General features: G+C 37.0%; 1 protein-coding gene across 3 annotated transcripts; it reads right to left on the bottom strand.

Annotated features, from left to right (window-relative positions):
- Nucleotides 1-16,674: 16,674 nt before the first annotated feature.
- On the bottom strand, nt 16,675-27,812 carry LOC310715070 (isocitrate dehydrogenase [NAD] subunit gamma, mitochondrial-like). 3 transcript variants are annotated; one of them, XM_083521250.1, is made up of 15 exons: nt 27,643-27,812; nt 27,450-27,551; nt 26,998-27,045; nt 25,669-25,766; nt 25,485-25,600; nt 25,329-25,389; nt 24,586-24,718; nt 24,205-24,338; nt 22,320-22,422; nt 21,903-22,049; nt 21,712-21,806; nt 21,196-21,256; nt 19,581-19,709; nt 19,186-19,225; nt 16,675-18,316 (listed from the first exon to the last, which is right to left on the bottom strand). In XM_083521250.1, the coding sequence occupies exons 2-13, from the start codon at nt 27,546-27,548 to the stop codon at nt 19,605-19,607; spliced, it is 1,200 nt and encodes a 399-aa protein (XP_083377376.1). In that variant the 5' UTR covers nt 27,549-27,551; nt 27,643-27,812; the 3' UTR covers nt 16,675-18,316; nt 19,186-19,225; nt 19,581-19,604. The 3 variants fall into 3 exon arrangements, with proteins under 3 accessions (XP_083377376.1, XP_083377375.1, XP_083377377.1); XM_083521249.1 differs by having other exon boundaries at nt 27,638-27,811; XM_083521251.1 differs by lacking the exon at nt 19,186-19,225.
- Nucleotides 27,813-27,827: the final 15 nt, after the last annotated feature.

Genomic DNA, 27,827 nt, shown 5'->3' with positions numbered 1-27,827 from the left:
GTTTACACATCAGCAGAGTTGGATGAGATGTTGGTTAAAAGCCCAGCACTGCTCACTGAAACCTGGGTGAGAAAACACAGGCTGAATCAATGTTGGACATATATATATGTTCATGCAAAACGTTATGTTTCTTCTTATGATTCCTGGTTTTTAGTGTTTATCCCTTTAAGAGTTGGTGCTGTGTTATCATTAGCATTGTTATTCTATTCAGCTTTCCCTTCACCTTCTCCAAATATTACTCTACATTTAGGCAAACGTTACAAGAAGGACTTTTTGTGCAAACACACATTTGGTGCACACATGGTTGGAACTCATGTAAATCAGATGACAAACGAACAACTTCTCAGTTTACTCAAACTGTTGGCAGGGGTGTGAGTCTTCTCTAAGAGGGGTTATGTCTGTCTTTAAACCCCCAAAAACTACTCTTAGCATATGTCCCAAATGGTCTGCAAGCCTTCTCTCTCAACTGTGTAAGCGTGTATTCTTGGGACGATCTTTGAATTTGCACTAATTTCCTGTTCCTCCGTAGTTGAGACTTTTTAAATGCTTTGTCAGTGAAGTAATGCTTTTGTTTGTGTCTTCACACATCACTATACGTCTAGTATGTGTTGATGCCCTGAACCGTCCCACTTGAACATACAAAGTATGAATTCAGGGCAGATCATAAAATTTGGAGACTGCAGGGACACTTAAGCGCTAAATGGAATGTTCCACCTGGTGTCTGGTTTTAAATTCACAACAGCAGACTTTATAGATTTTCTCTTAACAATCTTTACTCTCATTTCTCTGCCTTGCCATGAAAAATGGCCTCTCATCCATTATATTCTGTCATTTCTATTTTATTAACCTCAGCTTAGATTTCTCCGGGAAGGGGGAGAAAATATTGAAATTAGTAAATTATAGACCACTTAAACATGTTATTCTGGATTCGTTTGTGATACCCAGATGTCAAACAGCTCTAGTGTTACATAAATACACGCAATCAAAAACTCAATTCCACTGAAGGGGATTTTGTAGCCATTTTGGCAGGACAGTTTGTCCATTAATGAGAAAAATGATTGACATATATATGGTGACGGGAAATAAGTAATCAAAAATGTATTATATTTAATTTTATATTTAAAATTAAAATTTTAAAATAATAAAAGCAATTAAAATTTGTATTAAACACACAGTTCAAATGCATACATTTACGCAAGAAATCTACACAAAAAAAAGAAATCATATAGTACCATCCATAAAAAGGTTAAATTTAATAAAGTGAAATGACAAAAAAAATTATTTAACATGCTAAATAAAATTGTATTTAATATAATAATTTAATACACTTTTTTTTTAAGTAACTACATAAAGCCACTACTTGTATGAACAAACAAATCACTTATGGTTCTCACGTTAGATTTTAGTCCATTCTTTTTTAATTCATTTTTAAGGTCATATGGAGAACCAATACATCTCTAAACATGGTATGTGGTATTATAAAAAAAAAAAAAAAAGAAATTAATAAAAAAAAAAAAGAGGATAATTTGATGTAATTCAAAGGCTTTTCTAAATGTATAGCAAACTTCAAATGAGCTTCAACATACCTTGTCAATAGTAATGGAGCCTTCTCTGGTATGGGTACATGTTGGCTGTGGTGGTGGAGTGAATTGTTTATTGTTTTCTCTCTGACAACTGTATCTGCCTCCGTCAAGACTTTTTTGGAGCACTTTCTTTGTGGTCGTTGACTCTTGGGCTACTCTTCTGACTAAACCTTTGACTTCCTGATCAGAAATCTTGTGAGGAGCTCGTGTATGGCCAGTTGATGGTAGACAGTTTTGCATACAGGAACATTTAGGAGTTGCAAAATCTATCATTAACTAGTTCTGTTGTTGTGTAGTGCAGCCACCTTGATGTAAAGGTCTTACGAGAGCGCGTTGCCTGTACACATTATAAGATACTTGGGATATTGGGATATTTTAATACTTGCATTCCGAGGTGAGTAGGCCTTTTTCTAAAAGTTACATGTTACATGTTCTAACCCAGCTGATTTAAACTTGCACAGGTAGGAGAAATCAGCTGCTGCCCCCCTTGACCAAATGTAACAAGTTTATTACAAGTTTGGTAATAATATAATAAATGTATCTTTGTAGATTTTTGTGTAAAGTTAATACCAATGTCTAGTCAGAATTCTATGTGAACTGCTGTACTGGAACAGTGTTTAATAAAAATACAAATGTTGAATACTTAATTTAAGAAGGGTATAGCTGTGCATTGAAATGCAGAATAAAACTGAAATGTCTAGGTGATATTTGTAGGCATCTGCATCATTTACAGCTCTTCAGATAAGTTATTTCTGCTATTTCTAAAATGATTTTGTGTGTCTTCTGTGACAATGAAAAAAACAGAAAAGACAACATTACAATGAGTTATAGTTCAGTCATAAGCTACAGGCCAGGTATGAACATTTTGTAGATAAACGTATGTGTGTATGCCTGTTTTCATAAGGGGCCTTTAAAAAAAATTGTTTGGGTTAAGCCTTGCTCTGTTCTGTATGGCGTATAAAAGTAAGGGTTAAAGATTCAGGTTTGTAAGTAACATATGGAAGCCAGGTTTCGCTGCAGACCTGCCATCATTTATTCTTAATGTGTAGGGAATTCATGGTTATTAAAGTGTGAGATGTTTTGGAAGATCTACAGGGCCTTCATGTCTGGTTCATCTAAAATCTCTAAATGAATAATATAAATGACTGATAGGTACATTGCAGTTCTTAAGGGAAACAGAGGTATGGAGTTCTGGAATCAACACTAGTAGCTCAGTTCCAAGTGACATGCCATTCCTAAATTGGGCCTCTGGCTATGCTTACACGGACATTATATTATTAATAATATTTTAAGCTAACAATAGTTGTCATCCATATTTATGTGTTCCTCCTATAAAGAACACAAATTACTTCTTTCTTGTATACTTTTCAGTAGTATTTAGTCACATTTTTATTAGATTTTAAGCAATACAAAAACACACACAAAAATTTGTGCAGACAATCCAACTGATCAAACACAATTCTGAAGGCATTCACATTCCTAGTTTATGTAGTGACAAATTTTTTCATACTATCTATGTTCTCTGTGTCCTCTATCATGACATCTGCCTTCACACACACAGCAACTCAGTTTCAGTGTTTTGTTAAAACAGTGCATCCACATGAGCATCGTTTAATTCATGCATTGTAGGTTAATTAAAAAAGGCAGCATTTTTTTTTTTTTTAATCTTTTTCTGCTTCATTATGTCTATTTTTTATTGGTGCTCTAGTGACTAATCCTGTGAGTGCTGCAATAATTACAGCCAGTGTCTACCTGTGCTTATCAATGAGAGCAGTATAATGCAGCTCTACATATTAGATCAATAGAGTGCATTGCATAAGTATTCACCATTTACTTAACCACTTTTTGCAGTGTTACAACCTAGAACTGAAGTCGAATTGTTTGTCATGAATATACACAAGTTAGTCCTTAATATTAAAATAGGTATAAAAATACTGCTGTGAAATCCTTAGATTATTTCTGATGCAATCATTGGCCATCACATACCCCTGCCATCATGCAGTGCACACCTGAGTGCAAGTGAAATGCTCCATGATATACACACAAACCTGACACTTCCCAACCCCGAGAACACACTCTGCAGTGAAGCGTGGTTGTGAAGGTATTGTGTTTTCAGCAGCAGGAACTGCTAAAATAGTTACAGATAAATTTAAAGCAACCTTAGAATTGTCTGCAAAGGTCTAGTTATGCAACCAAACACAAGTTAACTCAAGTTCTAGTTAACTCACTGAAAAGAGTGATTTCATTTAAAATCACTGTAAAGTCCAAGGGGTGAGTATTTAAATAAGCCACGGTGCAAGCATGTTTCATTTCTCCACCAGCAACTCGCATTGAATGTTTGCTTGCAACACAGTGTATTCATAGATTTGGATAGTTTCTCTGTCAGCCATGCATGCGCTGGAACACATGACAGTAAGGTTAAACCAAGTGGACAGGCAGCTGTGTTCTTTCTAGAGAATGCACATGAATATTTTTATAATCATAACCAGCATACAGTGGAGTAAAATCAGACTCATAGTACAGCATATGAAGTGAGTTAGTCACAGGGCATGCATTTGCATAATTACTCTGGAAAGTGTGTCATTTGTATTGCACTGGCTGCATGCATTTAGTTTTAGTGAACTGGGAGGAAGCACATTGTCATTGAATGTCATCTACTGTGGCTGTAACAGACAATATGGTCTAGGATTTATCTATTTTATTGGACTGACATTAAACAATTTTCTATCATCTTTGGAAAATTTGAACTGATGCAACTTTTTGTGGCAGATTTGTGGAATATTCCTAACATTCCATTCGGGTGAATGCGTTCAGGTAACTGAGTTGAGTGAATATTCCTTTTACAATCAAATGTTCAATATAACAAAAGTGGAAAACAAATGGTACCCTAAAGATGGGGTCACCTAGAAAATGAATGTATGGTAGTCTATTGTAATGTAGTGAAACTAAAAATACTAATAAGGCTGCATCTTTGGATTTCCTGATAACACATTTATAACAATTTACATTCAATTTCCCAACAAGTTTTCCTCACAGAACAAGGTATAACAGGTATATATATATATATATATATATATATATATATATATATATATATATATATATATATATATATATATATATATATATACAGTGGTACCCCGCTTATCGACCTTAATCCGTTCCTTAAAACCGGTCAAAATGTGAAAAGGTCGAAGAGCGAATGTACACACAATATACAATATACACACACTAAATTGTTATATTGACCGCTAAATAACACTTTATTGTTCACAAACCGAAGTTTAATTTACGATAGATGCTCTCTCCACGAAGGCTGAGGCGAGACTGGGAAGATCCTTTCCCTCGCTCCACGTCTATAATCACAATCTAATAAAAAAAGGTTGATTAGCGGGCATTTGTTTGTTCAGCGGGCACAAATTTTTTGTATTTTTTTTGTATTTTTTTTTTTTCCCCACAAATCTACACTATACATTTTAAACCAGGGGTGCAATACATATTTACAGTAAACAACTGTTAACATATTTACAGTAACTGTACTGTCTTACATAGTACAAAATGACAAAACACTATATGCACAGAACATCCAGCACATCTCATATGGATAAACATAAAATGCAAATGAGACAGGATGAAACTGAGCTGAAGGATAACAGCTTTGCTGAAGGACACTATCATGGCAGTTTGGCGGCACTGGGCTTCTTTTGCAGATGCCCTTATTCAAAGTGACTGGGGATCAGGAAAGGCAGCTTGGTGTGGCTGGGATTTGACCTCATGACATTCAGATTCAAGGTCCAAATGCCTCAACCACTAAGCTACCACCTCCCCCTGGCAACATGACCAAGAAATGCTGCCATCCACTGATTTGAGCTAGTTGTGGTAGTCCAGTGATTAGGTCTGGTGAGTGAAGGTCTTGGATCAAATCTAAGCACTGTCAAAACTGCCATGGTTGTGATTATAGACACATAGCAACACATGTAAACCTGTTAATTTGTGCAGGATTTCCACACACAACAGTCTCTAGACACAAATTAAGTGAGTGATAGTTCTGTGAGTGGAAAAGCACAGGAGTGTTGATGATAAAAAAGTTGAGAGGTCAGTTTGTTTTGGAGCTGCCAGGAATGATACAGCACTTGTACAGCCTACATGATTTACTATATACAAACCAATCTGGGTATTTTCCTATACGCTTATTATCAAAATGACGTTTCCACTTAAAGATGTGTCACTCAGTCAAATTCTGTTTAAACTCTACAGTCTGTTGTATGTAAAATTCCCAGGAGACCAGCAGTTTCTGAAATGATAAAAACCAGCCCATGACACATTATATATCTTAATAGCCTTAATATCACAGAGATGACACAGTTTCCCCATTCTGAGGTTTGATGTGAACTGATATATCAGCATTCACATATAATTAAGAGCCAGATGGTTCACTGTAGGTATATAAATCTGGAGAAGCATAAGGGCAGCTGAGCAGGGAGCAGAGAGATGAATGAAGATGATAATGATTAAAAGATTAACAGTGAAGGGGAGACAAGTGATCTCTCATCACATACAACACCTAGATAAACCATGTAAGCTTCACTGCCTACATTCAAACCATTCTGGCTGAGAAAACACAGCTGCTGTTGAGGCTGCATGCCACATCAAGCTATAGATAGGCCACTTTTCAAGAGTGATAAAGACACTATTTCCCCTGGAGTCCTCTGAGTAGCCTTTGGTAATAATTCCAGATGACTTAATTTTCATTAATAAACCTTTAGTTATCATCATTAGCACCAATCAGGATAGGTGGTCCGATCCATTCTAATCGGTCAGTTCCCTGGAAGCCTTTGGAGGTTTAACTGAATGACCCAGGCTGTGTGCACTGTTGCTTTCGTGTGAGGCCGTCTGCTGGGTGTGATTGGGTTGAGTGGAGCATTGGAAGTACTTCATTAGGAGGGTCCGCTGTTTGCATCTGCAGCATTCATTGAAAAAGGTAGAAATGATTTCCTTCATTTCCTTCACTTTGTCTTGCTGTGTCATGTCCTGATTATATTCTGTTACTTGGGTCTTTGCGGTTCATGGTCCAAAGTGGAGATTTACATCAAAATATGGGAGACGCTACACTGTACAGCATTTTTAGTCACCTGGTTGCAAAAGCGCTGTCAATTAATCAGATTCACATTCACCGCTCTATTATGTCTAGCCATGTTGTCTTGACAACATATGAAATACAAGCTGGGTTACAAGAGAAAACATGTAAATTGGAAATATAGAGACTGGAAAGCAGATCTTTCTCTAACAGGCAGACTATTAGGCACTGGTTCCAATCAATTCTTATGTTTGGAAATGGAACCAGCAGGATTTGAATGGTAAATATTTATACATTAATATAAAATCTAAGTTTGAGTATAACTTCTAGGTTTGTCACACAGTTCAGTGCATAAGATTGGTGAATAAGTGTATTTTATAGATAGTATAAGCCTGACCTATTATGCCTGACCTATCATGCCTGACCCATGCTGTCGTTGCTTTGAGTTTGTGCACGGGAGAGCTATTTATCAAATATGCATGAATTCCAGGTTAACTGACCTGAAAATGACAGCTCCCCTTGGTCAAGGTTGGGGCTAATTTTACATGGATACTGCATGTATCCATCCAATATTACATGGAAATTAAAAGATCAAGGCTTACATATTTTTGCTCCTAATTGGGAAAGGAAGTGGAACTGTTTGTGAGCTTTGAAAGCATTTTCATGTTTGTGCATCTCTCCTGCGATTAATTTTCATTTAATAGAAAGCCTATTTGGTAACACAAATAATTGGTCTGAGGAATAAACTCTCTGGCTGAAAGCATTGAAGGAGGGAAGGTGGAAGCAAATATCAAGCACACTCACAGTTTGTTTCTTTCTGGTAATTAGTCTCATCCATCAGGACAAAGACATGTCCTGGGTTCAAGGACAGCTTTTAAAATAATAAGATTCCTAAACACATGCTGATTGCATTGTGTCATACACTGTAACTGTACAGTGCAAATAAATTGTTTATATTTTACATGTTTTACACTCAATCAACTTTTAATGATGCACATTGTCACAAAGCAGATTTAAAGAATTAAACAGTCTATCAATTTATAAATTAATAAGTGAATCCCTACAGTTTTATACACCTGTCCTTTCATGTGATTAACTGCCATAGATGTTGCAGGAGTGTAGGGAATTAAATCATGCAGCTACATCTTTGGTAGCAGTTCTGTGGTTGGATATGCCTTGTTAATAAGAATGGCCAGTGGGCCACAGTGGGCTTGTGCTCATCAAAACTGGATGATTGGAAATTGGATAAACAATGATTGGTCTTTTGTTTGCAGCATCATGTAGCATTTTGTCCCTGACCTTTATGCTTTTCTGTAATTCTGTGGCACTAATGCAGATAATGTAGACAGTGATCATTTAAGTTTATTGTTATGTGATTACAGGGCATGCATGTAATGCCCTGTAATCAGCCACCATGTTTTTTCAAAGAGTGCCTACATTACCAGGTCCAGATGTTTTGTTTTGATTGCTATGACACTAATGACTGAAAATACTCTCGATCTCTAAATACCTCTAATTACCTTATTGCACTTAGTAATTGCTGGATTCAACTTGGATTAAATTTTAACGCTCACCACGAAGCTGACGTGAATAAAACATTTGAGACAGTCTTACTCAACACACTCACTAAAGGATTAAACTACATCCATTTAGAAAGGAAACACAGGTGTTTTTTTTTTTTCTCATTTAATTTTCCAGCCTGAAGGCCAGAATAAATTGGTATCATGTGGAAAGTGATGTTATTCCACTTTAGTGCAAAGCCTTCTCTGATGGCATAAACCCTATTAGAAGCACTGACCGAAATTTACAACCTAAATTCTAATATTTGTTCCATGAAATTGTATTAATTTATTCCCACAGTTTATTCTTTTAATTTCTTAGCATTTCTCTTGGCTGCATTGCTTCCAGTATTTGTATGTGGATGTTAGATTTTTTTGTCCAATCAGATTTCAGCATCTATGTGCTGCCATGTCAATCTAATCTGCCCAGGGCTTTCAAAGTCTGTACTGCTGGCCTTTTTACCTTAGTCTCTATTAGCAATGGGTCTGTTTCTTTAACAATTATATTTCATATTTGCCTCACAGGGCAGCTAGCTGGACCAGAATAGCGTAAAAAATTTTTCCGTCCTCTGATTGGTTGGTCAGAGTGAATCTGTTACAGCCAAGTCTGACTGGAGAAACACGTCTGTAGCGCTCTGCACACATTAATACATTTTAGTTAGACTTTTTTACGCTTACAGAGAAAGAGAAATTTATTTGGTTTTGGACATTCTTAAAAATCCATTGTGAAGAAAAGCTAGACATTATGAGGAGGTCAGCCAACTCCAAAGCTAGCTAGCTTGTCTCAGCCCAGAAAAGGGTTTGTTCACCACTTCGAGACCAGTAAATACAAGCCATACCACTGGATTACAGCCTCTAAGGAGCGGTGCAAATTATGAGTATGCATCTCTGGTGAGTAGGTTGTATTTTAGGTTTTTGTCATGTTATTAAACAAAAATATTGATTCTGAACTGCTCCAGATGATGTAGGTGGCACAGTTGCGGTTGTAGTGTAGAGGTTTGGACCTTGCTTCAGTAAAATTGTATTCACCCTCCATATGCGAAATGCCTCTCTCTGCAATGCTACGCCTTGTTATATTGCCTTGTTAGATTGCGTTACAGCACTACAAAAGAGGAATTAGCCTTTCATTAAATGAGGAAATTAATGAAGAATTAGTCCCACATTAAATCTTTAAGACTCAAGTGAGTTGAAGTCATGTCCTGTGCAGGTGGAAGGCGCACTGGTATGAAATTCAGAGGAATGCACAAGATCGGCAAATAAAGCTGGTAAATGGACAACAGATGAGTGGACAACAAATCCCGATAAGGAATGAGAATGAGGCAAAGCAGGGTGTGATGATTAGGAAGTAACAAATCCCAGAGGCAACGTATTATCTGAATGCTTTTCTTTATGAAACATTTGGTTATTAATGAAGTAAATGGAGTAAAAATTTCCAGCATTACCAAAAGGAAGGAATTCTTATAAAATGACAGAAGGAAAACCAGATGGGTAGTGGAGGGCAAGACATGCTTTGATTATAGGAGGAGGAAAAAAGTGTGAGCTACATGTGTGTGTACAGTATATCATACGGATGGCTAATGTGTGCAGACAGGTCATAGTCTAAGAATGTTTGAAATGACTTTGGCCTGAAGCAAGCACAAGCAACCTGCATAAAGGATGTACTTAAGCTGTACACAAACACAGACACGTGCACACACACACCCCACACACAAACACACACAGTCAAAAAAAGCAACATAACTTTCAAGTACATGCCAAACTCGTGATCAAAATTAGATCTTGGAACTCTTTTTCTTTGCTGCATCAAAGACATGATGGAACAGGTGTCTGCTCTTTTTGCCAACACATAACTACAGCTGGATTCTTACATAACTAATGAGACACACATACCCATTAACCCCACAACCACACACACACACACACACACACACACACACACACACACACAAACACACACACACACACACACACACACACACACACACACACACACACACACACACAAAAACACAGACACATAAACATTGGCAACTAGTTTGGGGCTTACTCTGTCAGCTGCCCTCTGAAACCTATTTATACAAGCATAAGCAATAACTTTAAACTGTGTTTCAATTGAAAATAGCCCCTCGAAATTCCAGGAAGAGGACCGAGTGCTTCTTCTCTGCGTGCGAGCCTGCATGAGTGAGAGGCATCCAAAGCAAAATCAATGATGACAGCATGCTGCTCCAATATGAACAGAACGTGTGATCATGGAGAGGTTTATAGGCATAGCACACCTGGAGGGACTGGGGCCTCAAATCTGAGCTGGGGAAAAAAATAAGACAGATGGAATGACAGCAAGCATTTTGAGAGGGAGCAAGAAAGAGGAAGCTGTACAGGTAGGGAAAGAGGCACAGAAAAGGCAACAGCTGTTTAGGGAAAGAGGGGGGCCTGGGAGAGGTCCAGGACGTGCAAAAAAGTCAAATCACACTCTCTAATCTCGCTCTCAGGGTGACTGGATTGCTGGGTTCACACAGATCTTGGGTGTTTTTCTGATATTAGAATCAGAACTCAGAAACAGCCTTGTTGGCTGAGTGTGCTAGTACACACGAATTATTATTTTAGCTTACAGGTGCTTTCATTAAATACAGTAAGTGCAATACACAATTGTGTACAACATCCCTCCAACATTCCATGCATTTTTTTTTATATTGCATGTCTTACACAGGGTCACAAGGAAGCTTGCAGCCTGTCCCAGAGAACTCATGGCACAAAGGCATGGAATAATATTTAGACACTGGATAAAGAACTCAGGAGAAACAAGCTGGAAAACTATATAGAAAATGCTAACACTGTGCACAAACCCCCAACTCCTACTGTGCTAGAATAAAAAATATCCTGAAGTGAAAAAGTAGGAAAAAAAGGCAAGAACAATATAAATACATATATATTTAAACTCTAAATATCTTGAATAATGGGACATTGCAGCAGGTGAGTGGCAAACGACCATTCAGCAATGCATAATCAGCAGTGGGCTGCGTGGCATGATAGTACACAAGTTGTTGTGTGTGAATGTGTGTCTAAATTTGTATTTGTGTGTGCATTAAAGTGCTATAATATACATGTTAATGCAAATAAAAAACCATGCACGTGAATACATATTGTAACATGAGTGTGGGAAGAATGAATAAACTTTTACAATGACCTTTACAAGCCAGAAGCTCAGTGTCTTCCTGCATTGGCCAAAGACAGCTGCTGTACTCGATTTTTTATCCCTGCAATTTGATATAGGTGAGGATAAAGCTGGAAAAATAGCCTGTTTAGAGCGGATCTGGTGTGGATCTGCAATCAGAGAACAGGAATTTTCATCAGCTCCAGTATTTGGTGGGTAAGAGAAAGCTGGAAAAAATGGCAGTAGTTGTGATGGCTCATATGGGAGTTGGAGATTCTGATTACATTCAGTGCATGGAATGCAACCTTCATCACCATGCTGCACTTTGCACCCCACACACAAGCACACTTTACAACAATCTATATTAAATCACCTACTGTTCCAGAGTGTCAACCTGAGATAGGAATATCGATATTTTCTAATAGGATTGTTAAAGAAATACATATGTTTTGACACTTTCTCATATATTACTGTGTGTTTAACTAAATGTGTATGCAATTTCTCTCCCTTTCTGATCATGTCATCTTTAAGTATTTTTCCTGTTTAGCTCACTATAAAGTTCACTATAAAACTCATCTTATTCTCAGGTGTGTGATGTTTCCAGGAAAGTACCCCCACCCTCCTGGGACCAATCTAGTCTGTGTTTTGGTTGGAGAAAGACATCCAAACATTTGCTTAAAGAGGCAAACATGCAAGAAAGTGTGTCAGCAACAAAGCTATAAATAAGGATTGTAAAAATCCTTACAATAACAACACACTCCATGGGTCTTTTCTCATCTAGCACTCTGTCCTTTATACAGCATACTGTTTTTCTTTTCTTATGCCACTTTTTCTCTGGCATCCCCGTGGTAGCAAAGACAAAGTGTCCTTCTTTACCTCAACTCAATTGGCTTCTCATTAGGAAAAACACACTCAAATTAGCTTGATGAACCAAGGCCATTTTGTTCATTCAAAGACTCTCTATGCGGTTCTTTATCATAACTTAGAAATACAGTCGTTTAAGCAGTTCCGTACTCAAGTTTCACACAGGTTTAGGATGCTTATTTTAATGACATTCACTTTATACAGGGTCTGTCATCAGTATGGAAACACCAAGTCTTTTATCATTTTTGAGATACACATGCATGTTCCTTTTGTTTATATACAAGTTTTACTTTAAGCAAAGAAATGCATAAATGTACAGATTTTAAAGTTTATTTTCAGTGAAACATTCTCCTGTAGTATAAATAACAGCTCTACACACTCTTGGCATTTGGACAGTTAGTTTCTCCAAACATTCAGCTGGAATACTTTGCCATGCCTCTTGTAAAACTTACCAGAGATTTTCTTCACTAGTTAGAAACTTCAATTTGACCTTGCGATCCAGTTCATCCCAGAGCAGTTAAATAAAATTTAAGTCTAATGACTGGGCAGACCATTCCATAATAGAGAACACTCCAACTGGTTGCGCTCTAAATAAGGCTTACAGAGCTTGGGCGTATGCTTCGGGTCACTGTTGGGTCATTGGTGAATGGTAAAGTTGGTTCTAATTAGCCGCAGTCCAGATGGAATTGCATGGTGTTGAAGTATGGAATGGAAGCAATGTTCATTCAGTATTCCTGTCACCGGGACTGAGTGTCCACATCCCCTGCTCGGAAACAACCCAAAATGATTAAGCTTCCACCTCCAAATGAATTCATTTTTATGTATTGTTATTATTTAATTTTAAATAATAATAAACTTCAGCAAATCATCTTTTGTCTGTCCAGAAGCATACAGACAGTGATTTAAAAATGATTATCCTGGGCCAGCATTATTTGCTTACATTATTACAAATGGGTTCATTTTGTCCGATTGAATGAGGTTTATGTGATTATGCGATTAGACAATCAGCCAAATTCTGCTGCTACAGGTCAAGAGTTCCAGGTAATGTTCGCATCAAACACTTAAACTAGGAAAATCCATCTCTTGCCATGCCATGGATGTTTCTATCATATGGGATGGTTCAAGTATTTTAATAACTACTGATCACCTGGGAATTTCACACACAGTAGTCACAAAATTGTGTGAAAAGAAAAAATATTGACTGAGACAAAAGAAAATCCACTTATATTGTTTAACTGCATGAACATAAACATATTGTACATTTAAATGTATATAATGAGTATCGGTCTCTGATTATGAACTCTGCTTCCATTGTTTTCCCAAGTTGCCCAATACAATACTTGATGATGGTGACATTCTTAGACTGTATACTATATAATACGTATACATCATTAACTTACATTTACATTTATAGGAAAAAATAAGGAGCATAAAAGACCACAATCTCATAAAATGTGTGCCATTTCTTATCCTTAAACATCTACATACAGTATGTTCATGTTTACATATTTCCTTATAATGCTTCAATGTATCTTAAAATTAAGCAAAATAAACAAATCAAGGAAAAAGTGATGGCTTCTCTCAACCCAAGAGAAATCAATCTCTGCTAATCACAATGCTAACCACTGAGCTCTGACAGTTTCAGATTTAACTCCGGATCTCTTTAAACATTAAGCTATATCTACTAGTCTGTAATCATTTAAAAACTTTGATCTTTTGGTTTGTTAATTTTATTTCAACAGATGCATGTTTGTAGCAGACAAAAACACTTACATATTCCAGAACATTTGATAACAGATAATAATAGCTATTGTTGAACCTTAAACAAATGAGGTACAACTAAAAAACTTGGATGGTTTAAATGTGTATTTAATATGACTAATTTTGAAAGTGACTAAGATTTAAATCTTTATTGTATTTTTTCACAGACTGAAACATTTGCCTGAGCTCATTATGACCTAACACAATTGGAGAGAAACACTTTCCCGCTTTCTTTTTAAACGTTTCAAATTGATTAAATATTTTTGCTTTTAATAGCATTTTGCTGTAGACCAAAATAAGCACCAGAAATTCAAAAAGCTCTATATATATTAGAGCTGTCAAACTATTAAAATAGTTAATCGATATTAATCGCATAATTATCATGAGTTAATTGCGATCAACCGCAACCTAATGGTACAATTTTTATCTGTTCCAAAAATTACCTTCAATTAATCCTTTTTGCAAGGCCATCGACAAATATGGATACTTTATGCAAAAGTATGTTTATTATTAGTGAAACCAGACTCAACATAGAGCATGAATACAAAATATACCTGTAAATGTTTTAAAGTAATTATGGTGTTTTAAATTACATAAATCATCAGGACACCAAACAGAACTTTGCTATGTTTTCTCATGGACGGTTTTAATTGCCGGACGTGTGCATCATGGCGGATTTTGGTACTTGATTTGAGACTTTTCGCATCAGTAAAACAAATGTTTATTGATTAAAAAATTCATTTTCACTGGAGCTTTTATATATATATATATTTTTTTTTTTATTTTTTTTATTTTATTTATTTATTTAATTTTTTTTATAAAAATGATCAAACAGAAATGCGTGCTGCATGAGTCCTGCGTTAATAAAATGATTGCAGTTAAAATAAATTTGCGTTAACGCGTTCATTTTGACAGCCCTAATATTTATATGATCTATATTTAAAATCCCCTGGATGTAAGATCATTTGGAACTTAAAACTCTGGTACTTGCTTCTTTTAAAATAGAATTTTATAGAAACATGCTTTTTTTTCCACATAGCATTTTTATAGACGATGTTATAAGCAAAGAGTTGGGCAGTTGTCAAGATGCTTTAACACCACCGTGATAAATATGCACTGTTCATGCCTGAGCATGATTTTATCCATATGTGCATACAGATGTATACATTTATAAGGTTGCGTAAGCTTCTGCACTGATTGGTTAAGCTTGCTTTCGTTTGATGGCTGGATTTCAGCACCATCTACTGGCGATGGCTAACCTGTGAATACACTAAACATACTTAATATCAAACAGGAGGAAGTGAGAGCAGTGATTAAGAGGATGAAGAGTGGAAAGTCGGTTGGACCAGATGACATACCGGTAGAAGCATGGAGATGTTTAGGAGAGATGGCAGTGAAGTTTTTAACAAGATTGTTTAACAGGATTTTGGAAGGTAAGAGGATGCCTGAGGAATGGAGAAGGAGTGTGCTGGTACCGATCTTGGAGAACAAGGGAGATGTGCAGACCTGCAGTAACAACAAGGGAATTAAGTCACACCATGAAGTTATGGGAGGAGTTGTGGAAGCCAGGCTGATAGAAGAGGTGACCATCTGTGAGCAGCAGTATGGTTTCATTCCGAGGAAGAGCACCACAGGTGCATTATTTGCTTTAAGAATGTTGATGGAGAAGTATAGAGAAGGTCAGAAGGTATTGCATTGTGTGTTTGTGGATTTAGAGAAAGCGTACGACAGGGTGCCGAGAGAGGAGTTGTGGTATTGTATCAGGAAGTCAGGTGTGTCAGGGAAGTATGTGAGGGTGGTGCAGGACATGTATGAGGACAGTGTGACAGCAGAAAAGTGTGCAGTTTAAGGTGAAGGTTGGACTGCATCAAGCTCTGAACCCTTTCCTGTTTGCAGTGGTGATGGACAGGTTGACGGACGAGGTGGAGGTACACACTGGAGAGAAGGGAAATGAAAGTCAGTAGGAGTAAGACAGAGTATGTGTGTGAATGAGAGGGAGAGCAGTGGAGTGGTGTGGTTGCAGGGAGAAGAGGTGGAAGAATTCAGGTACCTGGGGTCAACAGTGCAAAGTAATTTAGAGTGTGTTAGAGAAGTGAAGAAAAGAGTGCAGGCAGGGTGGAGTGGATGGGGAAGAGTGGCAGGAGTGATTTGTGATAGTAGGGTATCTGCAAGAATGAAAGGGAAAGTTTATAGGACTGTGGTGAGACCTGCAATGTTGTATGGATTAGAGACAGTGGCATTGAGTAAAAGACAGGAGGTGGAGCTGGAGGGAGCAGAGCTGAAGATGTTGAGGTTTTTGTTGGGATTGACAAGGATGGACAGGATTAGAAATGAGTCCTATGAGAATAGGACGTTTTTGGAGATAAGGTGAGGGAGGCGAGATTGAGATGGTTTGGACATGTGCAGAGGAGGGACATGGGGTATATCGGTAGGAGAATGCTGAGGATGGAGCCACCAGGAAGGAGGAAAAGAGGAAGGCCAAGGAGGAGGTTTATGTATGTGGTGAGGGAAGACATGCAGGTAGTTGGGTTAAAAGAGGCAGATGTAGAGGACAGGGGGGGTATGGAGACGGATGATCCGCTGTGGCAACCCCTAATGGGAGCAGCCAAAAGAAAAAGAAGATTAATAAATACTACTAATAATGATAATTTCAATGAAAATGCAACCACAATAAGTATCTTTTGAGGTAAGAAGTATTAATTGCAAAAAAAAATAGCTTAAATTGTATTCACAGTACTACATTGATGAAAAACTGAGAGGTTCCAATAAACATATGCTCTTAATGTTGCAGAAAGGAGGGTTTATGAATTTTCCCGTACATACATAATGGGTTTTAGTAACAGCATTATGAAAGTGAAAAGGCTGAGCATGTACAGTATATCTGATATCATCATACAAAAAAAAACATCACTCATTCATCACAGTAACAGGTTTGGTTTGACATCTGCTTGTTTAACAATCAATCTATAAAAACTTTCAATTCAATTCAATTTTTTTTTTGTATAGTGCATTTCACAGTGGACATTGTCACTGTAAAATGCAGCTATAAAAAAATTTATATTTAAGAATATACATTTTAAATTCATCAATTTGTCCCTATAACTTGATCCATTAGGAATAATCCAGTGGCAATGTTGGCAAGGAAAAACTCCCTGAGATGGTCTGAGGAAGAACCCTGGAGAGGAACCAGACCCAAAAGGGAACCTGTCTCACATGGGTAACATGTCTGTGTTTAAAAATTGCAGTGTTTGTTGGTCCTGAATTAACTGATCAACAGAACAGTTTACACAGAAATCACACATCCAGTTATAAACCCAGTAGTAATTTCCCCCGTATATCCCTAATAAACCTAACAATAAACCTTGAAAAGATTTTTTTGACAAAGGAAAATGAGACAAATGTGAGTAACTTTTATCTTTCCAATTTATAAAAAGACACCATTCTGCATGACTAATCAGCAGGTCCCCATCACTTGCACACTGGCGACTGAACCCAAGAGTCCCAGGCTTAATTAAAAATTTTTACAGAGATGTTTAAATGTACAATATGGGCCATTTGTATAATCGTGTAAATGTATATTTTATCAAATTTGCAGGAGTCCTTGTAGCAGGAGTGTCTTATATGTTTGTTGTACGTGTATTACGTGTTATGTACTATGAAATACGTATTCACACTTGTACACTCGTACCACCAATTAGGAAAATAATACAAACAAGGATAAAAACAGACCAAAATAAAACACGCTCTTAAATCAGTATTCCTATTTGAAAATAACGGAGTTCAGAAAGTGACATGGATGCTTACAACATCGACAACAAGCAAAGTAGCACTTTACTTTTAAATGAGTTATACAATACAGTATATACTTTGCTTGCCTTTGATCAGTCAACATTCACATACTGTATATATCCATAACTATAAAGAAGGTTATTTCAAATCACACTTCACATTTAACAAAAGGTGTTTAAAACACTGAGGCATCTATGTTTCTTTCCTACTTTATATCTTGAATGTGCAGAGGTTGAAATTTATGCCATTCCAAGTTTGCCCACTTCCCATTTCAGAATTAAGTCATATGCAGCAATAGTTATTTTGAGTAAACTTTGGATATTTAACTGTAAAAAATTAAAATAAACCACTCACACTGCTCATTTTAAATCACTGTCACAGTTTTGCATAATGAAGCTTGATGATAACAGCTCGAAGTCAATTTAATTAAAAAATATTCTAGCTTAATGTTGTAAAGCAACATGCACAACCACACACATACACCCATGAGCTTTATCCAATCTTGCAGTATATGTAGATTGAAGTTTTCCACCTATAAAAAGAATAAAGAAAAGAAACAATATGTGATTACTTTTGCCATTTACAGAATTAAAGCTCTGGTTGATGTGCATGAGAGTTTAGTTTTCATCATTCAGCTTTCTGAAATGAGCAACAAATTAGAAATGAAACTGTGCTTGTACGCTGTAGCCTTCTTACTTCATAAAGGTTACCACACCTTGAAGTATACAGTGCTACCTTGACCTATGAGTTTAATTCGTTCCATGGCCGAGCGCGTAGCTCAATTTGCTCACACATCAAATCAATTTTCTCCATTGAAAAATAATTAACATGCCCTTAATCCGTTCCAACCCTCAAAATGCCACCCCGTTTTTATGTTTCATGTTATTAAATAAGGAAAATACATTTCTAAATAACAAATCTTGTAAAAAAAAAAACATAATAGGAAGAGTATGTAAAGATATAATAAGGTTTTATACATGTATTTACCTTGGAGATGAGACGAAGGGTAGAGGAGATAGGTGGAGGAGGAGGAAAAACTCGTTTTTTGATACTCTATCACTACAGTACACTACGTATCCCTGAACTTTTAATTTTATACTTTTTCTTCTTTGCTTATCTTAATTTTTGTCACAGTCTTCGCTTTCTGGCTTCTCTTCGCCATCTAGCAGCGGCGTCTCGAGCTCGTACCTCAATTTTTTGCTCGCGTAACAAAGCAAAAAAATCGACCGAGTGACGACTCGTACATTAATTCACTCGTAGGTCACTATACCACTGTATTATTCTTTGTATACCACCGCATAAAAGCAATGCGGACATTTACTTTTAGAATGATGCACGTTTGCATCTGTTTATGGTTATGGATTTTAATGTTGTGGAACATAAATTCCTGTTATCACTTACATTACAATAGATTCCTCGTTTTTTTTCTCTCTCTTGAAGCCTGTGGGATGAGGGGGGGAAAAAAAAAAAAAAAAACCCCACCTTTTCTAAGACTTTCCCACGTTGGACAATTTAAAGGTACAGCTGTAGTTTAATTTATAGCACTGACACTGGTCTTTCCGGGGGAAAAAAAACCAAATTCTTCTGACAGAAACCTCAACACTTGCATACAAAACAAATCCTTTTAAGGATCCTTTCATGTGCAGCATCTGCTAGAGAAGTCCAAGTTTAAGTTCTTGCACATTAGAATGAGTGTATTGATATAAATCTGTTCATAATTATAATAATAGTAATATTACACTACATAATGTTGCATTCTAATTGTGAAGAGTGTTAGAGAGGGATTGTTTTTCTACCTGAGGGTCAGGTTACAGGCTCATTCAGATGGGTTTTGAGGTATGAAGTTTGCTTCTCTGAACCTCCTGCATTATGGCTTGCACCACCTCAGACGTTGTACCCTGACCCCCCAGATCAGCGGTGTGTAACTGCAAAAGAAGAGGGAGGGAAAAAAATGAGGTAATAATATATCTTTCTTGGTGACGATTAAATATTTATATTTATGGCATTTGGCAGATCCTCTTATCCAGACCAACTTACAATTATCTTATTTATACAACTGAGCCATTGTATGAAAAACCGCATTTTGGTGCTAATGGGATTGAACTACCCCTTTCTACTTCTTAAGTCTGAATAGAGACTGTCCTCACATAAATCTACGTAAGTATATTACGTGTGCAGGAAAATGGAAAAATTCAGCATGTACAGGACTATATCACAGGTTAGTTGCTTTTAAAAGGGCAAGCCTTTGAATAATTTTGGATACAGAGCTTGCACAAATGAATAAGGATGCCAAAAAAAAGGGCAGACTTTATCCACAGCTATAAATTAATAGAGCACTGCAATGGAAACAAGCTTTAGTACATTAGTTTTTTTTATATATATTTATAAATTTGTTGACATATTTACGATCTTAAAAATAATTCTCAACTGATTTAGAAATGTGATCTTTGGAGACATGTAACCATAAATGTCCAGGTCAAAGGACACTCAAATTAAAAGAGGGTAGATACTGGTATTTTTTATGCATTATAGTAATAATTAGTGTACCCACAGCCTATGCAGAGCAACCACTATCTCCAATATTGTACCTGCTCATCCCGACATCTCATCACAATCCTGGCTTCTGGAATGTCCTACAGGTTTATCAATGCTTGCACCACTAGACTGAGGAAAAGTTTCTACTCCAGAGCCATTAAATGGTCTGAACCAGCATACACATATCGGACAGTCTACCCACATTCTCACCTACTGTATCAACTCAATATACTCTCAATGCACATGGATGTACTGGACACTTGTATGTGTTTCTCTCTCTCTCACACACACACACACACACACACACACACACACACACACACACACACACACACACACTCTCTGCACCATGCTACTAATAGTTTTTGGCACATCATCTGCTCTGTACCATTGTTGTGGAGAGGCGTGAATTGTTTGCCCAGCGTGATACTCTACACACAGAAACCAACAGTGTCTTGGCTCCTGGCTAGTCTTATAACAAACTTGTGGTGCATATAAAAATAATAAAAAGTGCACACAATCCTATTAAAACTGCAGATGGACTGGGAATTCGCATGATGTCCAACCACATTTTTTATGATGCTTCTATTTGTTTTTCACTTGTTTGTTGCTAGATCCCATTAATGAAAAGAAAAGCCTCTGAGATGATTTATGATGGTTTGTTCAACACAAAAATGTGCAGTTTTGAAGTGGGGGTGGAAACAATTTATATCCATTAAAGATTGGTGGGAATCTGCACACCAAATCTTGTTTGGCTGTTGACAACAAAGGTATTCCTGCATTAAACAGTCATACAATGGGTCTGTCTAACAGACTCTACTCCACATTCTATTTAAACAAGAGTGATTATTTCTAGCTTATGAGATTTCATCATACCTGGGTCTCAGATAAGGTTGTAAGGATTGCTTTCCGAATGATACTGGCATAATCATGAAGTCTATAAGAGAAATATACAACAGAAATAAACATTAAAACACCATAACACAACCACTTAGAAAGGACATGACTTTGGACTATGGCTAAAGAAGCAGTTTGTAATCGTTAGGTTTTTGCCATTAGGCAAAATGCAATTGCAATAAAAACAGCTTTCCATTTTCCCCACCATCAGCCCTACCACCTCTGTGCCTAATGATTTACCTTCTAAAGGAAAAATGTCAAGCTGGGCAGCTCTGTTTTATGTTATTTTCCAGCTAATTTTTTGGGCCAGAAAATGGAAATAGAAGTTTGAAATTAAGATACCAGACTGAGCCATTGCATGGCATATTATTATAAATAAGTTTTTTGTATTTTCAAAACAGTATTATTGTTATAGTTCTTGATATCATTTTGAATCATTACAAACTACATCTTTAAATAAGCAAAAGATGCAAAATTCAGCTTCTCTTCATGTACTTTAAATGATCCAGCATGAGGCAGCTGGCTAAAAGTGTGGCCGTGGGGTTTGCAATGTTCTTGTTAGCAATGCTTTTCCCAGTGTTTCTTGTGGCCTGCAGTACAAAGCAGAAAAATGTTATGAGAACATCTAAAATCTTCTGTAAACCATCTATAAACACTTTTACCAACTGATGAAGTGTGATTCTTACCGTTTCAAACACAGCGTAGTCCTTGCCGTAGTTGGCTCCTGGAACTAATCCTGGGCCACCCACGAGTCCGGCACACACATTGCTCACCACATTCCCATAGAGATTTGGCATCACCATTACATCAAACTGTTGAGGCTTGGAGACGAGCTGTATGCACAGAAATAAACACATACACAACATATTGTGATGTCTCACCTGTTACATTAGTCTCCAGCACTACCTGACAAGTGTAGGATCTCAACAAGATGTTATTCTCTGCATTACATCAGAGAATAACTGCTGAGGCTCCACAAACTTAATGCACACTTTAATAAATTCTAGTAGATTTGAACCAAAGCCAAAATGTGCAGTAAGGTATAGAAATGAAGTGCATAACAATATTCTTTATCTAAAGGGGCATGCTTGGTAAGCTGATACCTGCATGGTGGTGTTATCCACAATCATGTTGTCAAAAGTAATGTCTGGGTATTCGGCTGCTACCTCCTTACAGCATTGCAGGAACAGACCATCACCCAGCTTCCTGTACAGAGCAAAGAAAAACAAAACAGGGCTCAAGGTGCAATAAAATCATCCTGAAAATGGCACTGTTTCTATGTACGCATTGTGTAAAGGGTAAAATAGTAAATTACTTAAATATTTTTCTCGAGTTGTCCACATTTTGTATTGGTATAAATCAATGGCAGTCCATCAGGGCCAGCAAGGTCTTTTCTGCTGCCCTGAAATCTATAAGAATCGCTGACTTACGTTTAAACATATTATTGTCCAAACAATTTTTATTAAATTATTCACAGTAATCTATTCTCTTATTTTTTTTGGTTGAAGCAGCGCAACCAAATGTAAGTTTACGTTCTATTCAATTAGATTTCAGCTGTCACATCACATGTTGCCTGGGTCAAAGAAATCTGGCTTCATCCCTCAGAATCAGCGCTGTGGGCATGTTTAACCTAAACTCAAATGTTGCTTGAAGCTGTTGCTTTTACCAATCAGATTTCAAATTGCTCACTTTGGGGCCATCTACAAGGCACCCAGTAACGTTGGCATTTTCATATCCTTTGATTGGATGGTCAAAGAGAGAGTCAGAACTTGCCAATCGCATATGTAGCAAACCGCAAAAGTGAAAATACTTTCATTTGGATTTAATAGCCATTTTTCATTCCAAAATGGCTGACAGGGGAGAAAAAACTGATTTGGTTGCAAATACACTTACAAGGAAATTTACAAGACAGACTTTTCAAGAACAGCTAGACCTTGTGGGGAAAGGTCAGCCAAAACAGTTCAAAACAACTGTTAAGCTTTTTCTTGAACCATTTGTACTGTTGCTTTTCTTTTCCATAGAATTTGCACAAAAACCCAATTTGAAGTCACTTCGTATCACCAGGAAAACCGTAATGCACTGAAAAAAATGCACAGAAATCCATTCATTCTCACTGCATGAGATAGTCGGGTTTCTATAGTCTATGGTAATAAGAGGGTTGATCGATTCAGGTAGGACATCACTGAAGGCCATATGTAAAATGCATGGCCTGCCACAGATTATAATTTGACTTGGGATACAGTAAAAAAAATATAATTATTTCAATGAACCTACAGAAAAAAGCTAATGATACTGGGTACTGGTTAACTGATTTTGTTTGCAATATTATAAACAAATGTACAAATTGCTCAAGGCCCCAGAATGTGTTAGAGAACATACCCAAGCAAATCATAAAGACATTTGAGCTCTAAACATCTCAATTTTCCAAACTACACTTTTATAGGCAGCATTGTGTAGATTCACAGCATCAAAAATCCCAATGAAGTCTACCTGATTTAATATAGAAAAGTACAATTTACACTCATGGCCAAGAATATGTACCAAACCTATTTTAATGGTGTTAGCAACAAATAATTAGTCAGAATTTTGAGAAAAATGGGATAGCTTTGCCCTTTTTGAATTTCTTTAAAACTGTATAAGCCTTAAATGGAAAACATTACAGCCAGTTTTTTTTTACAGAAAGAAGAGACAGTGTTGTTCCAGTATTAGTGTATTCAAATACTTAATGAGTAGTTGTGTTTAATTTTACCTCAAACATGTGAATCATTATTACGATTTTACTTTTGTGTACCAGATGACTATATAAGTACTTTTCCTGTTTTTAGTTTTCCCCTGCAGGAAAAGAAAATGAGCAAATGGCTGCATAGAAGCTCTCTGAAGTGCATTTGTTACGTTTATGCATTTAATAATTTAACTATTTTGTTCGATAGAAAAAATATATATATATAGAATATTATAAAAAAACAAATATTGTAAATTGATACTGACATGATATTGGCCTTATGTACGGCAGTGACCCTATTGCGACCTTTTTCTCTGGCAAGTTTAAAGGCGTATTCAGCAATCCGTAATGAGTTTATCCGAGTGATGATCTTCAGACACTCCACGACTCCTGGAACATTCTGGAAAAAATAATAGATTTAAATGTACTTAATATAAAACATAATATTCAGTGAATCTGTCAGTTTTATATTTGTTTATTGATTCATTTGTTTTACTGTTAACTTAGTTAACTGTTGAATATAAAGAAACCTTTGCAGTGGCACATCCGTGCATGTGCGTGCGCGCGTGTGTGTGTGCGTGGGCGCGTGTGTGTGTGTGTGTGTGTGTGTGTGTGTTAGAGACGAAAAGAGCTAAACTAGCACAAACCTCATGCTCTAAGCTGCTGTATTCTCCCTCTGTATTTTCTCTAATAATGATGATGTCTACATTCTTGTGCCGGGTCTGCACACCTGGGAGCGTCTGGCAGTGCATCACATTAGCGTATAGGTCCAGGGATGTTCTGGGGTTTTAAATACGGGACAGTTTTTTTATTATAGAAATTAGGATATAATAAAAAAAAAACATTTACGCTGTAATTAGGCTTAATTCAGTTTCATTTGATCTGTATAACTCTATGACAATAGACTATCACAGAGGAGCTTTTACAGATTCCTGGATATAGATACAACAGGGCAAAAAAGGGCTAAAAGCGGTGAAAAAATACCGCCTGAAATAACCTGAGGGAGAAACCTTGAGAAGAACTAAACTCCAAATAAAAACATACTTTTCAGTGTGACAGAAGTTTATAGAATTACAATTGCAAATTAAATGCATTACTCTACTGCACCTGTGTCCTATAGAGCAAAATAGCCAAATGGTAAGTGTGCTAAAATGGTGTTTAATATGACCTCACTGAGAATAAGAGTATAGATAAGCATAGGGAGCGTTTTATGATTACAGCAGCAGTTCTACAGCATCAAGAGGAGATTATCCACTGAAGCAAGGCAGAGTCATGGGCATACTGTAAACTGTTTTAGAATGTGAATAATCCATGTGGTACTATCCACAACAGAACAAGACAAAGAAGACTTTCAATACATAATTCTATTTAACAGACACATTAATATTACCGGAGCAAATTGTTCCTGGACTTGTGAGATGGTGGAAGTTTGTGATTGGTCTCTATATTGCCTGAAAAATAGAGAGCATGAACACTTTATAAGACCTACTTCCAGTTAAGAGGATATATTTTCACCCCATGTCCACCTCCACAACCATTAGCCTACCCTTCAGTGCAACTCCGTTGCGTCTGATAGCTGTGACAGCATTATTAATGTCATCCTCTGAAGTTGCTGTGGAGTCCACATTCACCACCTCAAAATCCACAGGGACGCAGCAGAACCTGTAAAGATCTGAATGTGTCAAACTATCCAAATCTCCCCTGACCAAAAGTAATAATTGTTCCCAAACCTGAAAAGCTCCCGGACGTGGCTCAGAAGTTCCGGTCCAATACCGTCTCCAGGGATCAGTGTTACTGTGTGTCGGCCTCCGTATTTTGCAGGAGGGGGCTGGAGTATGGAAACAAAATATATTCTTAGACTATAAAATCACTTAATACTATAGATAAACTGCTATAAGTGAAAAATCCAAATATTCTCATTTCTAGTTGAAAGAGTGGAAAGCCAACACAAAACACAAATACCTGATTGCACACATGTGCCACAGAGATTATTTGCATATCAAAGTTCTGGTTTTGTTTTCACAGAAATTGAGCCTGTGATCATTTTTGAGTCCGTAGCACATGTCTGCATCCACCATTATATGTTGAAAGTGCATTCTATGTTGGAGTTTTATTATTTCATCAACAACTTTAGCATTTAAGCTTAGTACACCTTCATAATAAAGCCATACAATGCACTGCATCCACACACAGTACTCACAATAACCTTCCAGGGAGTGAAGAGGATGAGGAGGATGCATAATTAAGTAGGTGAGTAGATGTGAATGTGATGGGAGAGAGCACGTTAGTCATTAGAATATAGAAGAAAATTTTTTTTTCACTCATTAGCCTGAGCCGCAAACATATTAGAATGACCTACTTTACATTCGTATGTATTTTATCTATTTATTCTTTTTTTTTTACATACAATTATAGTTAAATTGCATGCATGCAAGGCCAATTACACGTTTTCCTGGCTGTCAATTCAATAAAAGAAATGCAAAACAATCCATCTCATGGGTTTAACACTCATTAACACTCTTCAATAGTTCCTGCAATGTTGAGGTCCTCTGGAAACCATAACTTGCCAGGGTGTTCATTGAGGTTTTTTTTTAAATAATATTAACCTGATGCTTCATCAATATTTAGCACTAACGAATTACATGAGACAAATAGAGACAAATGAATGCACAAAAGGGGCCCCTCTGGCTGTGAGGCATGTGTGAACCTCTGCAGCAGGAGATACAGGATGCTAAAAAGCCAGTGTGTGTTGCAGTTTCATTTACAATCCAGTATTATGAACAAGCTTGAGCCCAAGTTACTGTATACATCTTTTGTATATAACTATGTGGATTTCTTCACATATTCAAAAACAAACTTGGGACTTCTGCAAATTGTTCGTGGGTGCAAATGAGCGTATAATTGTGTGTGGGGGATGATCTGGTGATGGACCACTATACTTCTAAGCATAAGTATACAACTTAATATAAAGGGTGGGCCACGGAAACGTAGCCCACCTCCAATACTGGTGAAATATAGAGAAATATAAAAAGAAAACAGAACATGACCAGGACACTCACAGTATAAGAGGACATCTCTCTCCTGTTGCATATAACTGCTCTCAGCACCTGTCATTCAGAGATAACAGAGTGACAGATATGAGCAGACTGACATTAAGTTGAAAAAAACAAACAGCAGTTTTATGTCACTAGGTTGATGCAGTACATTAGTCTATACAGTGGCACGGTGGAGCAGATAACATTTACAACTCAAACATTTGCATGCGGTTTGACCAGTTTGGTGTGGGTTTGTGGATAAGGAACAGTTAGCTCTTAAACTGATCCTTTGGCTTTTTGAAGAGGAAGTACTGTAACAGCTTGTTCTAGCGTTTGACCTTGCAGACGTGGCTGCATTAAAGCCACACCAATGGCGTGCACATGGGGCCCAATAGCCGCACCAGGAATCCATATGAGGAAGTATTAGACATAGAAAAGCATGACATCAACGTGCTGAATCATTACAAAAGCCTTACATTGACCGTGTTGCCATTTAATCCGGCCAGGGGCTGGAACACCTTGGAGAGCGACAGCACTGACCTCGCAGATGACATCTGGCTTCCAAACATCAGCATACACTGTTGATCAAAGCAAAAGTGAGCTCTCAAAAACAGTCCGTGAGCAGCCCAAACAACATGCAATAATGTAAAGCCGTTTCACCAACCGTACAAGGACAGTCCTGAAGGATTATTTGCCTCTTGGTGTGAGGCTTTTACACCAGCGCCACCTGCTGTCTTCTTTCTGTTACTGACACAACTTTTATAAACGGCTTCAGGACAAAGACAAGTTTTTAGTTTTGTAACGCATAATTAGTTTAATGTTATTTATTTGTATTTTATTGTGGTAAATACATC

The sequence above is a fragment of the Silurus aristotelis genome, assembly GCF_946808225.1.
Source record: "Silurus aristotelis genome assembly, chromosome: 19".
NCBI lineage: Eukaryota > Metazoa > Chordata > Actinopteri > Siluriformes > Siluridae > Silurus > Silurus aristotelis.
This window is presented reverse-complemented; position numbering and strand designations above follow the sequence as displayed.

What these genes read in the sequence shown, in the direction of transcription:
- LOC310715070 (XM_083521250.1), bottom strand. Translation starts at nt 27,548, where the DNA reads ATGCTGATGTTTGGAAGCCAGATGTCATCTGCGAGGTCAGTGCTGTCG. An exon ending in CAACGGAGTTGCACTGAAGG is followed by an intron (nt 25,390 to 25,484) that starts GTAGGCTAATGG and finishes TCTATTTTTCAG; the next exon opens with GCAATATAGAGACCAATCAC. An exon ending in ACTACGCTGTGTTTGAAACG is followed by an intron (nt 21,807 to 21,902) that starts GTAAGAATCACA and finishes TTTGTACTGCAG; the next exon opens with GCCACAAGAAACACTGGGAA.